This window comes from Dasypus novemcinctus, chromosome 20 (genome assembly GCF_030445035.2).
Source record: "Dasypus novemcinctus isolate mDasNov1 chromosome 20, mDasNov1.1.hap2, whole genome shotgun sequence".
NCBI lineage: Eukaryota > Metazoa > Chordata > Mammalia > Cingulata > Dasypodidae > Dasypus > Dasypus novemcinctus.
The window spans coordinates 26,563,967-26,577,491 of NC_080692.1; the positions used below are offsets into that span (position 1 = coordinate 26,563,967).

General features: G+C 35.7%; 1 protein-coding gene across 1 annotated transcript in view; it reads right to left on the reverse strand.

Moving 5' to 3' along the window:
- Nucleotides 1-904: 904 nt before the first annotated feature.
- LOC101414076 (vomeronasal type-2 receptor 26-like) overlaps nt 905-13,525 on the reverse strand; it is a 40,167-nt gene continuing 27,546 nt past the window's right edge. The window contains 1 exon segment of the mRNA XM_058282336.1: nt 905-1,824. Within this exon segment, the coding sequence (XP_058138319.1) occupies nt 905-1,824 (920 nt within the window).

Below are 13,525 nucleotides of genomic sequence, written 5' to 3' on the forward strand. Positions count from 1 at the left end.
TTCTAAAATAGTGTTAATAGAAGGAGTGGGCATATTTGCCTTGTTATTGACCTTATTGGGAATTCCCTATAAGTCTCTTCCTATTAAGTAGGATACTGGTTTTAGAATTGACCAGTTTATAATATATTCCTAATATTATTAGGAATAAATATTAAATTTTGTCAAGCATTGGTTCAGCAACCTTGGAAATAATCATGATTTTTTTCCCTTTAGATGGAAAATATAAACAGTAGAGCTTCAGAGAAATTGAGGATAGAAAAGTACCATTAATTATATATTCCAAAGGAGAAGAGGTAGAGACTAGGAAAGGTAAAAAATTGAAAGAAATGATATCAGAGAATTTTCATGAAATAGTAAAAGTTAACAGTCTATATATTCAGAAAGACCAGATAATCCTAAGCAGGATAAAAACAGAAGTCCATATTTAGACACATCATTGTGTAATTACAGAATTCAAAAGAAACAAAGAACAAAAGGGATTATTTTAATATTAATATTTTTATAATTAATCACACAATTGTATATTAAAAGCAAGACTTTATAACCTTTATAAGTAGTTTAGTGAGTGACAGGCAGATATCAGTAGCTTTCCACCACCAGAACCATCATGAGGCAAATGATGTGAACCATCATGAGGCAGATAATTCAAATAGCAAAGAGGAAACAAGTGTTTTCATTGTTAGATGTGAAAATTGTGACTCAAGGAAACGCTTATTAAATGAAATGAAGTTAGAGCCAACAAGGAAGGGGACTGAATTTGAACATTTTTTTCTCTGATCACAGAGATTTTAACACCATCATGTGCTGCTTCCAACAAAAATGGTGCCACTTGATTAAAGAGTAATGATCATTGTTTTATTGAAATGCATTTATTTCATGCCATATCATTGATGTAGCTTGAATATTAAATCCTTTGCCTTTTGGAAGAAAGTTGTTCAAGCAAATTTTTTCTTGAATTCCTATCTGATTGCAATAGAATCACATAGCATTTAGGAAAAAATATACATCCCAGTAAGCCAGCACTGGAAGCCAAGATTGAGAAGATTTGCAAAACCACCATGGCTTTGCCTTTGGTGCTCAGGTAGGTGGGTATGAAAGAAATCCACACACTGCAGAAAACCAGCATGCTGAAGGTAATTTTTTTTGCCTCATTGAAACTGTCTGGCAGCCTCCTAGCCAGAAAAGCAACTGTCAAGCTCAGAAATGCCAGAAAGCCCAAGTAACCCAAAACACAATAGAAGGCAGTTGTGGATCCCTCATTACACTGAAGGATGATTTGGCCAAACTCAGATTGTGTGTCCATCTCAGGGAAAGGGGGAGAGGTTCCCAGCCATAGTGCACAGATACATACTTGAATGAGGCAACCAATGTAGACTATAGCATTTGAGAGTCATATCACCTTCTCCATATTTAATGTGTTTCCTGGTTTGATGGCTTTGAAGGCCACAGTCACAATGAAGGTCTTTGCTAAAACAACAGACACAGCCACAGAAAATACAACTCCAAAGAATGTTTGTCTCAGGATACAGGTGACTGTATTTGGTTGACCAATAAAAGTCAAGGAGGAGAGGAAGCAGAACATTAAGGAGACAAGCAAGATATAACTGAGATTTCGGTTATTTGCTCTAACAATGGGTGTGTCTTGATATCGAACAAATAGTCCTAAAATCAGAGCAGTGAAAACAGAGAAACAAATGGCCATAGAGACTAGAACAACTCCTAGTGAATCTTCATGGGACAAAAAAGTAATAATTTTTGGGAGACATCGATCTCTTTGCTTATTTGGATACTGATCTTCAGGACATTTGATACATTGATCCATATCTGAAAGGCACAGAATTGATTTATTACATTCCATCAGTAATTCCCTTAATAAGTATTTAAAACATTTATATTTTAAACAAAATCATATTTGAATTCTGAATGGAATGTATCCAATAATATGCATTGGATGATACATTAAAAAATAAAAGATCTTCCTTCAAGAGTTGGGAATAACCTATTAGATATTTGAATTCATAAAAATTACAGAAAAGGAGAGGGAGAGTTGAATTTAATGGTGAGAGAACCAAGACTTTGGAAAATGTGTTGAGGGAACAACACAGGTTGTTTGAAAAAAAGGGATTTGATAAAGTGTGAAAGAATATATTCTGAGACTTCCAGACCTTAATTATTGAAATCCCAGCAAACAAATGTTCCTAATGTTTATGATATCTATATTTCAGAGACTATAATTTATCATTTAGTTTTGATAATTTTACAAGGGGTTTAGCATTATTTTAATGTTTACAGTAAAGAATAATATTGAAAAGAAGAAAAGTGGACTTTATTTTATTATAGGTAAACATTTTGAAGAAGTTTCAATGTAAAAGCAGTGAAAAGGTACATTTTATCCATATGGATTGACTTCATTCACTCTGAAGGACACTCAAATATGGCAAATTTTTAATTAGAAAAAAGCAATTATATATTCTATGTGGGTTTATACTATGTAAAATTTTACCAAAAATGTTAAAGAACATTGACCATTGTTACACCATTAATCTCTCTCTAAACAGTGATATGAATCAGTTGTTTTTAGGAACAACAACTTCTTAATGATAATACATAAAAAATTAGTAGTCTTGGCTATCAGCACCACCTACTCTCTCTCTTGATTTCTTACATATTCCTTTAGCATACAAATCTAGACATGAGATTTCAAGGGAAGAACACAGGAAATATAACTTCAAGGTAGGGGGAAGGAGGAGCAGGATCATTAAACAAAAGTCTGACTTTAATTTAAAAGATATGTGGAGAGTTCTTGGAGTTTAAATAGAGAAATTAAAGGAGATTTGCATTTTTGAAAATCAGTCTAGCATTCATTTGGATCTAGAAGAGCTTGACTTGAGAAGATATTTAGGGAAGTTTTTAAACATGGGAAAGCTATTTTAGCCATTGCAAAAACAAAGAATGGAGAGTGAGGAAAAAGCAGTCAGATATTATTTACAATTGGCTCACTTGGGAACCTTAGAGAATGAATGTTGCTGCAATTCACCAATGTATCAATGATGAGAAGGAACATGGTAGGAGTGAATAAGAGGCTCATTGAGTTGGAAGAATATGAGGAATTTTGTATTTGCTGCATCATCCAGATTCTGAAATTTATCCTTAGTGGATCTCAGAAGAGTAATCTAAGCTGAAAATCTAGGAATTTTCAGTTTGTAGAAGTTGGTTGAAATCCTGGAAATCAAGAATAAGTATAAAATTCTAGAATCCATCCTTATGAATGTATTACATAATGTAATATAACGATTCAATTTCCACTACTTGCTTCTCTTATAGCCAACCATTTAGAAAACAGAGGAAGCAAAGCCTTTGCCTAAATGTCTAAATATTACATCTCTTTAAGCTAAGGCCCTAAACCTTATTCTTCTTTGAATCTTCCCCAAATGCTAGAAATATCTCTTGAAGCAATAATAGTATAAGAAAATTGTGGTATGTAGAATTATGTATCCCCAGAGAAAAACATGTTCTAAACCTTAATCCTTTCCTGTGGGTATGAAGGTGTGAATCCATTTTATTTATTTATTTATTTATTAAAGATATATTTCTTTTTATTTCTTTCACTCCCCTTCCCCCTCCCACCCCAGTTGTCTGCTCTCTGTGTCCATTTGCTATGTGTTCTTCTGTGACCGCTTCTATCCTTATCAGCGGCACCGGGAAACTGTGTTTCTTTATGCTGCATCATCTTGTTGTGTCAGCTTTCTGTGTGTTCAGTGCCACTCCTGGGCAGGCTGTACTTTCTTTCGCACTGGGCAGCTCTCCTTATGGGGCACACTCCTTGAGTGTGGGGCTCCCCTACACGGGGGGACACCCCTGCGTGGCAGGGCACTCCTTGCATGCATCAGCACTGCACATGGGCCAGCTCCACATGGGTCAAGGGGGCCCAGGGTTTGAACCGTGGACCTCCCATGTGGTAGGCGGAAGCCCTATCCATTGGGCCAAGTCTGCTTCCCTGAATCCATTTTTAAAATGACCTTCTGAAGATGTTATTTTTGGCTAAGTCTTGGCCAAAGCAAATAAGATTGGGCCTTAGTCCTTAATTACTGGAAGGTTTAGATGAGAAAGCCACATGGAAGAAAAAGAAGCTGAAAGTCAATGGGTCTTGGAGGAGAAAGAGAGGATGTCTCCATGTGCCTTGCCACATGATGGGACAACCAAGGATGAAGGATCACCAACAGTCAATCTCAGAACACCATAATCTTTGGGGAGAAAGCATCACCTTGCTGATGCCATGATTTGGACTTCTAGCCTCAACCAGGAACCAATAAATTCTTTTGTTTAACACAACCCATTATATGTATTTGTTTTAGCAGCTGGGAAACAAAGATAAAATAATTGCTGAGTTTAACTGATGCTAGAAAAGGCCTACATACTTGAAGTAGATTTTAATACAGCAATGAGAACCAGAGATATCCTTATTGGAAATTATATGGCTTTCTGGATTAGACTCTTGCCTTTAAAAATGGGAGAAAACTCTGGGTTTCTGGAATTTTGCTAAAAAGAACATAAATTCTTATACATCTAAACAATCCGTAAAAGACCTTCTATATATTTCAGTAAGGCAAAACTAACAACTGGTCTTTCAGTTTTACATTTACATTCTTAAGAATGGATTTTCCCAAACAGTTCCAATTATTCTTCCATAGAAATAATGGTAGGACAGAAGAAATCTGTCTTATACCACCACTATCCTTGTTACTGTAGACCTTATCTGAAAGTGTATGCAATGCCATATATTGATGCAGGTGTCTTGCAACATCTTTTGTGCTGCAAACTCTTCTCTAACTCTTTCCATGATATAGGAAATTCAGAAATGTTTTAATTCTTTCAAAATTATGAATAAACAATTTCTGTCATGTTCTTCACCCACTCTTTTCTGTCCCTGGAGCCTATTGCATGCAACTGGGAAAATCAATCCAGTTTGTCCAAAAATAAGGAACCACTACTGCCAAAGGTCAAATATGTCATTTAATAAAGCTTTATTGGTGCTGGGAATGAATCAAGTCCCACACCAAAAACATATTAAAGTCCCAGTCCCTGTTCTTGTGGGTGTGAACCCACTTGTAAATAGGACTTTCGAAGGTGTTATTAGTTAAGGTGTGCCTAAACTGAATGAGGGTGAGCTGTAATCTAATATTGCTAAAGTCCTAATAAGCAAGAGAAATTGGATATAGGAAGAGAAACCACAGGGAGTAACTAGAAGCTCAAAGTCAATGGAACCAGGAAGAGGAAGGAGATGATGCTGACACATGCTGTGTCAAGTACCAGAAAAACCAAGGAACCCTCAAATCATCAACAAGCCAGAAGATACCACCCCTGGGTAGAAGCAAGACTTCTACCAAATGACTGATTGCAGCAGGACTATAAAAACTGAGCCATTTTGGCTCACCACAGGGCAACTCTGATGGGCCATAAATGAATCAAATTTCCTCATAGAGTTGACATAGCCTTTGTCAGAAATGCATCACTGCTTGACTCCTCTCCGCCCCCTGCCACATGTGTTCCACAGTAAATTTTCTTAATGTCAAAATTGATCTCAGCATCTACTTTCAAAGAATATAACCTGTGAAATTACTCTAACAATCATTGGATTCTGTCTAATACAGTGGTCATATTAGGAACAAAGTGGTTTTTAATGTGAATGTTACCTTCTTAAAATGACTCCTAAGATCATCTGACTCCTTCTGATGTCCCTAATATCGAATAGAGCTATTTCCCTGTTCCCTTTTCTAAGGCATTTTAACATTAATATTCTTTCAGTTTGTATTAAGCTTGCTTTTCTGCCTCAAATTCTTTGCAAATGCCTCTGATTTGCTCGGAAATATTTTTCCTGTGCTTTTCAGAAGCTGGTTCCATTTCATCATTGAGACCTCAGCTTACATATCAACTACCTGGAAATGTCTTCCTTGACTACTTTATTCACATTAGGTATCCCATGCTAATTCCTTATCCTAAGACACTGTATTACAATGTACAACTAAATATTAAGTTTTTTTTCCGGTTAAATATTTACTTCCTTCAATGAACTAGAAGCTATATGAAGGCAGAAGTCATGTCTGTTTTGACAATTGCTGTTTGCCCAGCATTTAATATAGTGAATATAGTTACAAAATGTGTAAGCCTCTAGAAAAAATCGATTAACATGCCCAGAGGAGAAGGTGAAAGAACTGGTGTATCTAGAAGTGGTCAGTCAGGGAAATTTCACTATTATGGGAGTTTCTCAGAGTATGCAACCTGTCATAGGATTTGAAATCTTATAGAAGGGTTTCTCACAGTTCCAAATGAGATAGATAATGAAAATTATGGCGATCTAATAGGGAGAAAAAGAAATAAAGAGTCAAGAATCAAAATAGAAAATACAAATAAGATTATAGAGAAGTAAGTTTGAATGTGTCAGCAATCCAAATTTGTAAATCCATTTGTAATTTTTAAACTAGAAAATTTACAAAACCCACATCCAACATATAATAACACAAAAAGATTAGAAATAAGAGTGGAGACATTTTATACTGAAATGCTTACTCAATATGTTGCCACCTTTCCACCCCTAAAATAAAGCAATAACTGATAAAAATTATCCTCAATAATAACTATAATATTAAAAGAGAAAGCACAAGAGCACATTCAGGCTCTTAAACAAATATTAATGGACCAGAAACAAAAGGAAATATAAAGTGCCGAGTGGAGAAAAGCCACAGATTCACTGAAGCCAAATTCAAGGCACTGCTCTGGCAAGTGGCCAACAGAAGATGACTGCTTTTGAGAATTCCATCTAGGATCTGAAAGAAAGATGTATGTGAAGCCAGAGTTTGCTATGGGCTCAAGGTTGGGAACTAAAATCATGACAGCAAGACTATGACTGAGTCAATTTAGCTGCTGAATCTGAAATATCTTCAATATAATATTCTCAATATCACTGCGATAATATCTGATATTGGCAAAAAAGAAAGAATTAGGCACTTTCACACATAACTTGTCTTTTTGAGATCATTTAATATTGGCATGTTACTATACTCAAGACTGGATCACTTTCTCCTCTTTTCATCACCTGCTTTTTGAGTGATCTCATCCAATCTCTTGTCCTTAAATACCATCTTTATATAAACAATTCCCAAATTTTGCCTCCAGCTCTGCCCTCTCCCCTGGAAATCTAGATATGCACCAACCTCCTGACACCTTTACTTGGCATCTAATAGGCACCCAGAACATGTTAACATGGAGAAAACAGCACCTCTTATTCCAAATTCTTCCCCATCTCTTCTCCCTCATCTCAGTAAATTGTACCATCACTTATCTAGTTGCTCAAACTAAAGTCTTGGGCACTATCACAAGCTTATGATTTCTTTCACACCCTGCATACAATCAGTCAGCAAATCACTTTCACATTATTTAAAAATATATCCTTTATATTGTTGTTAAGGCATAATTCTTTTAAAAGATTTCTTAGGTGAATTTCATTTCAGGATAGTAAAAAATATGGAGGGTAGCTGAACTAGTCACTTTAAAAACGTAAACAAAATGAGAAGTGATCAATATTGTGATGGTTAGACTAATGTGTCAACTCAGCCAGGTAATTCTGCCCAGTTGTTTGGTCAAGCAAGCACTGGGCTAACTATCATATGAGAACATTTGTGGACATTAGTCATCAGTGAGTTCATTGTATAGATGGCTGATTACACCCACAATCAACCAAGGAGTTTATCAGTAATGGGTGACATTTTATCCAATCAGTTGAATGCCTTAAAAGGGGAAGTGATTGTAGCATTCAGAGAGAATGCCTCCTGGAACTCATCAAGGACCTTCACTGGAGCCCCTGGTTAGTAGCCTCCCTGTAGAATTTGGACTTGTTCATCCCCACAGTCACGTGAGAAAATTTTATACTATTTACAGACATCTCCTGCTGATTTTGTTTCCCTAGAGAACCCTGACTAATACGGCTTGATACCAGGAGTGGAAACAGAATTTTAAACATGGGATTTTGCAAGTGGCTCTCTACTCTAACTGGACCCAAGGTTCTAATGTCTCCCTTTCCAATCATCAAGAGGCCACTGACAGCCCATGGTGTGAGTTGGCAATGGAGATATGCAAAATATCATAACTAGATTCCCATACTTCCATGTTTATAAAAGCAAGGATCTGAGTGAGAGTGTTTTCAACAACTTAAAAGAGTTTTTTGGAATCAAAAGGTACAATGATGTTGGCTGACTCTTCCTAAATACTCTGGATACTATTATAAAAGAGAGGGATGAGCTAAAAGCTTCAAATTTACAACTTAAACACTACATGAATGATGTGAAAGTTTCTATTTGTGCTATGAAAGAAATTCTTGTTTCATGCAGCCATAGACTTGAGATGACTAAAAACCAGACTGAGAGCCTCATTGTACGGTAGCAGATTTACAAAGGAATCTAAAACGTCAACCTTGCAGAATGAATGCAGTTAAAGTAAAGACATCGATTGAAAAGGAATGGAACCTTGAATATTGGGATGGAGACATATGGGTTGATGATGATATTGCTGGGGACTTCGGAGCCCTAAATTCTGCTAAGACTTTGCCAGATAAACCTGTGATGCCCTGTCCTGTGGAAACCACACAATGCCAATTGTAGTAATGCAAATGTTTATACTATGTCTGTCCTTTTGTATATTGGAAGCAGACAAATTGTTCTGTAAGTTCCACAGGTCTACAGCCAGTGGGAACTTTGACCCAAGACAAACTGCATTTCTATAAACTGATTGTGATGTGATCTTGTACGTTGCATTGTTATTGATTTAAGGTGTTGTGTTTTGTTTTTTAAAATATTGTAACATCTTTTTGGGATTCAGAGGGTATAATGTGGTAGCTTGAGATTATTTTTGTGAATCCAAAAAAAGAAAAAGATTGTAAATTAATCTATTCCTCTGGGTATGACACCCTTGAATGCATTATATTCAGCTGACATGTCTTGATTAAATTACCCATTAAGATCAGGACTTTGATTCAACCACATCAGTAGGGCGTGACTGAGGGTTGAGTCCCTGCCTCCTTGGTGGGCTATATAAATACACACTCAGAGCCCTGAGCAGCTGAGAAGACCCAGAAAGAAATGAACCCTGTACTAGCCTACAGTTGAGATCAGAAGAAGCTGGGACTATGGAACCTTAAAAGGAAGAAGGAAGGAAAGACCAGGCAGAGATTGCCTGCCATACTGCTTCAATATGTGGCAGCTGACACTGGTGAAAGAGTACCTCTTATGGTACCTTGAGTTGGACTCTTTAGGGCCTTATAACTGTAAACTTTTACCTCAAATAAATACGGTTTATAAAAGCCAACAGATTTCTGGTACTTTGCATCAGCACCCTCTTGGCTGACTAAAAATATATTAATTAAGAGACAAGCAAATCTTCCCAGGTAATCTTTATGCCTTTCTCACCAGCTAATATAAATTATTTAAAGTCTTATTTTTCCTGTGTCCCAGACATTTACAAGTCTTCTGTGGTGTACTTTTAGTTTACAACCCTACACATGGTTAGGACTCTGGCTGCTGCAGACTTTGTTCATTTGATGGAGCAAACACGTTGGAATATGAAGTTCACCACAACATGGGGAGTGGTGGCCAAGGAAAGCTGACCATCTGCTTCCCACACCAACTATGGAAAAATTTAGTTGTAAGAGAGCCATCAACAGAGGTTGCTAAATGTCCTCCTGCTAAAGGTGACTGAGAAAGGGAGCAGAGGTATTTCCAGAAGACTGGTGAGTACCCCCATTGATTTCCATTACCAGTTTGTTGAGGCTTTCTCAAAATATATTGATATCAACCCAAGGGTTAGCCAAAGTTGCCCTCCAGCCCTAATCACCTTTGTTTAAGTTCCCTCTCTCAGTATCCAAACTCAGGTTTAAACAAAATGTGATAAAATGCCCTTCCATGGTAGTGATTCCTCTTTGTTCAGTACAATTCAATACAATACTTAGGCTTGTGACCTTCCAGTCACAGACCCTCATCAGTGTCTGTGAAAAGTCTGTCCTGTGTTAGAGAATTTCAAGAAAATCAAATAACATAAACATTAAAAGCATTGTGAAAGAGTAAAAAACGAAAATACAACATCAACAGCAACAACAAAACCATAGCAACAAATCTTAGCAGCAGGTACATAATTTTGGGAAAATTTTAAAAAAGACAAAGAAAACATTTAAAACTCCTGTGTTAGGTCTTGATAAAGGGTATGTGTGCATATCAGAACTCTGTATTTTCTGAATGACATTTCTGAAAAGCCTACAATTTCTCTAATTAAAAAAAATTCAAAAATAACTTCTGTGCTATCTGCTCAGTCAAATCTCTTTATTGAAATTAATACTTTTTACATTGACTAAATGATAGAAGGAGTAAAAGAAAAAGAGAAATTGTATGTCATTATTTTAAAAGTACAAGACTTTGGACAAAAGTTATAAAAGGAGAGTCTGGGGAAGTAGATGTAGTGCAGGCGATTGGGCTCCCATCCACCACATGGGAGGTCCAGGGTTTGGTTCCCAGGGCTTCCTGGTAATGGCAAGCAGATGTGGCCTGAGCAGAAACTGGTCTGTGCCAAGTGCTGGCCCATGAGGAGTGCTGACCTGCACAGGTTTGCAGGCTCACATGGAGTGCTGGCCTGCACAGAAAGCTGGCACAGCAAGATGATGTAAAAAAAAAAAAAAAAAAAAAAAAGAGACACAGAAGAGAGACAGTAGAAGGCATAGCAGACCAGGAAGCTGAAGTGGTGCAGGAAATTGAGTGCCTCTCTCCTGCTCTGAAATGTCCTAGGATTGGTTGCTGGTGCTGCCTAAAGAGAAGACTAGCAAACACAGAAGAACACACAGTGAATGGACACAGGAAGCAGACAGTGAGTATTAAACAGTGAGGGATAGGGGAAAAATAAATAAATAAAATTTTTAAAAATAAAGACAATATTGGGGAAAAAAGACCTATATTAGAAAATAAAGGAGAGAGAGTCTGGAGGATTCAGAAATTACAGGAACAAGGATACTGAAAAGGTCAAAAAGCTAAGAGTGATTGGCAAGTGGCATAAACTTGAAAGATTTAAGGAATCTTAAGGTAGGAACTGGTAATACTAGGACTAATCATTCTACAGTTTCTTCAAGAATTTCTTGCTTTCCATGTGGTGACTGGTCAATACAAGATGTTGGTATTTTGGATCAGCTGTGCTCCTTTTCCTCTGTGATTCCCATATAGGTAGGTCCTCTGACTGAAAAACATTTTTTCTTACTTACGTGAGATTCTTCTATAAATTTATTGGAGAGATACCTGCTGTACAACCTAATAGCTAACATTTTCTGTACTCTGGGTAGTCTCTGTGAAGCTCCTTGGTATAAAAAAATAATAATAATAAAGGCATCTGATTTGGCTACTATGTCTTCTAAAATTTAGGTACATGGTAGAGAGTGGATGCCATTTCATACCCTGGTGGAAAACACCCCTAATTAAAACAAACCAATTCATCATTTTGGACCCTAGAGAACATTGATACTGGTTTAATTTTGAGGTATAACACCAATAAAAATATCTTACTGAAAAGGCAAGCAATAGTCACACATAAAACAATATTTTTCGTCAGGAGCTCAATTATAAAGAATATAAAAAGTCATAAAAAATATAAAATAATTAAAAAGGCACACTTACTCTGGAATAAGCCCATACTTCCTACAAATAAGAAAGGTAAATTTGATAAAGATGGTTGATTTTTACATAAATTTATATAAGATCTTAGAAAAATAAATACATCTTCTGTCCTATTAACCTCTGTAGCTCTTAACCTTAAAATTATTCTGACTTCTGACACTATTATCTTCATCTGCAAGGATTTCCTCTGTAGTTGATCAGCAGTATGTTCTGTTTATTTATTTTTTCCTTCTGTACTTGTTGGAGACCAGTCTAATAGTTTGTTTTACTTATAAAAGTGTCCAACATTGATTACAAAAGTTTCCTTTAGCATTTTTAGCTTCTCCTACTATTTTTTTCTAGTTATTTACAAAAATCAACTTTTAAAAATTAGTTCCAGCATTGGGATCTATAACTATTCAAAATGTAGATGATTTGATGGCAGCCTCCAAAACAAAAAAGCATTATAGTACTGGTACACTCACTGTATTACAATTCCTTGCTTCACAGGCACAAAAAAACCTCACTGAAACAAAATTATAAAATTGGCAAACTTACATACAATATTTTAAAAACCTGTTGCCAGCTAAAGGCCCTAACATCTACAAGTCAGTCCATTTTGCAGATAAAAACCGCCTCTTTCTGTTCATAATATATACCTGATAATGTTTCCTGATGGACCATGGACTTAAAATACAGTGGTCTGCTTAAGGTTTTGTATACTATAATAACTTCATATTCTTAACAATTTACATTGTCTAAAATTAAGTCTACATAAACAGTTAATAGGAGTTAGTTGAGTTAGAGTTCTTGAATAAAATAAAAACTGATCATTAAAATGTGTTTTGTAATGTTAAACCATAACCCCCTGATAAACATAAGGAAAATACATGAAAAATATGTCAAGATGGAAAAGAGAAGGGACTCAATGTGATACAATGAAAAATATTAAATAAATATAAAAGTAGGCATTAAATTAAAATTTTTTAAAGTTTTAAGATTTACAAAGCCTAAGTGGAAAATGGCAGAAGAATGTCCTGCATTAACCATAGTGATTTTATATGTAAATGGATTAAACACTTCAGACAAAAGGCAGAAGAGATAAAAAACAAACAAACATTACTTAACCATATGCTGTGTGCAAGATATTCACCTTAAATTCAAATTTACAAGTACATTGAAAGTAAATGGTTGAAAAAAATATACCATGCAAATAGTAACCAAAAGAGAGCTGAGTAGCTATATTAATATCAGATAAAATAAACTTTAAGTCAAAAACAGTTATGAAGGACAAGGAAGGTCATTATATATTGATAAAGGAGTCAATGCAACAAGAAAATGTAACAATTACAAATATGTATGTGCCTAAGAGCAGAGCTCCAAAATATATGAAGCACATACAGAGAGACTTGACAGTAGAAGCTGACAGTTCTACATTAATAGTGAAGACTCTAATGAACCACTTTCAGCAATGGATAAAACAACTATCCAGAAGATCAAAAAGGAAATATAAAATGTGAATGATACTCTAAACCAACTAGACACTAACAGACATTTACAGAATACTTCACCCAACAACAAAATGCACATCCTTTTTGAGTGTGCATGGTTCATTCCCCAAGATATGCCATATGTTAGATCACACAATAATTCTCAATAAATTTAAAAATCCTGAAATCATACATGGTATCTTCTCCAAGCACTATGCAAAGAAATGAGAAATCAGTAACAGAGGGAAAAAAAGAAAAATTCACATGTATGTGGAAATTAAACAATATACTGTTAAAGGACCAATGGATTAAAGAGGAAATAAAAAAGCAAACTAGGAAATATCTGGAGGAGAATGT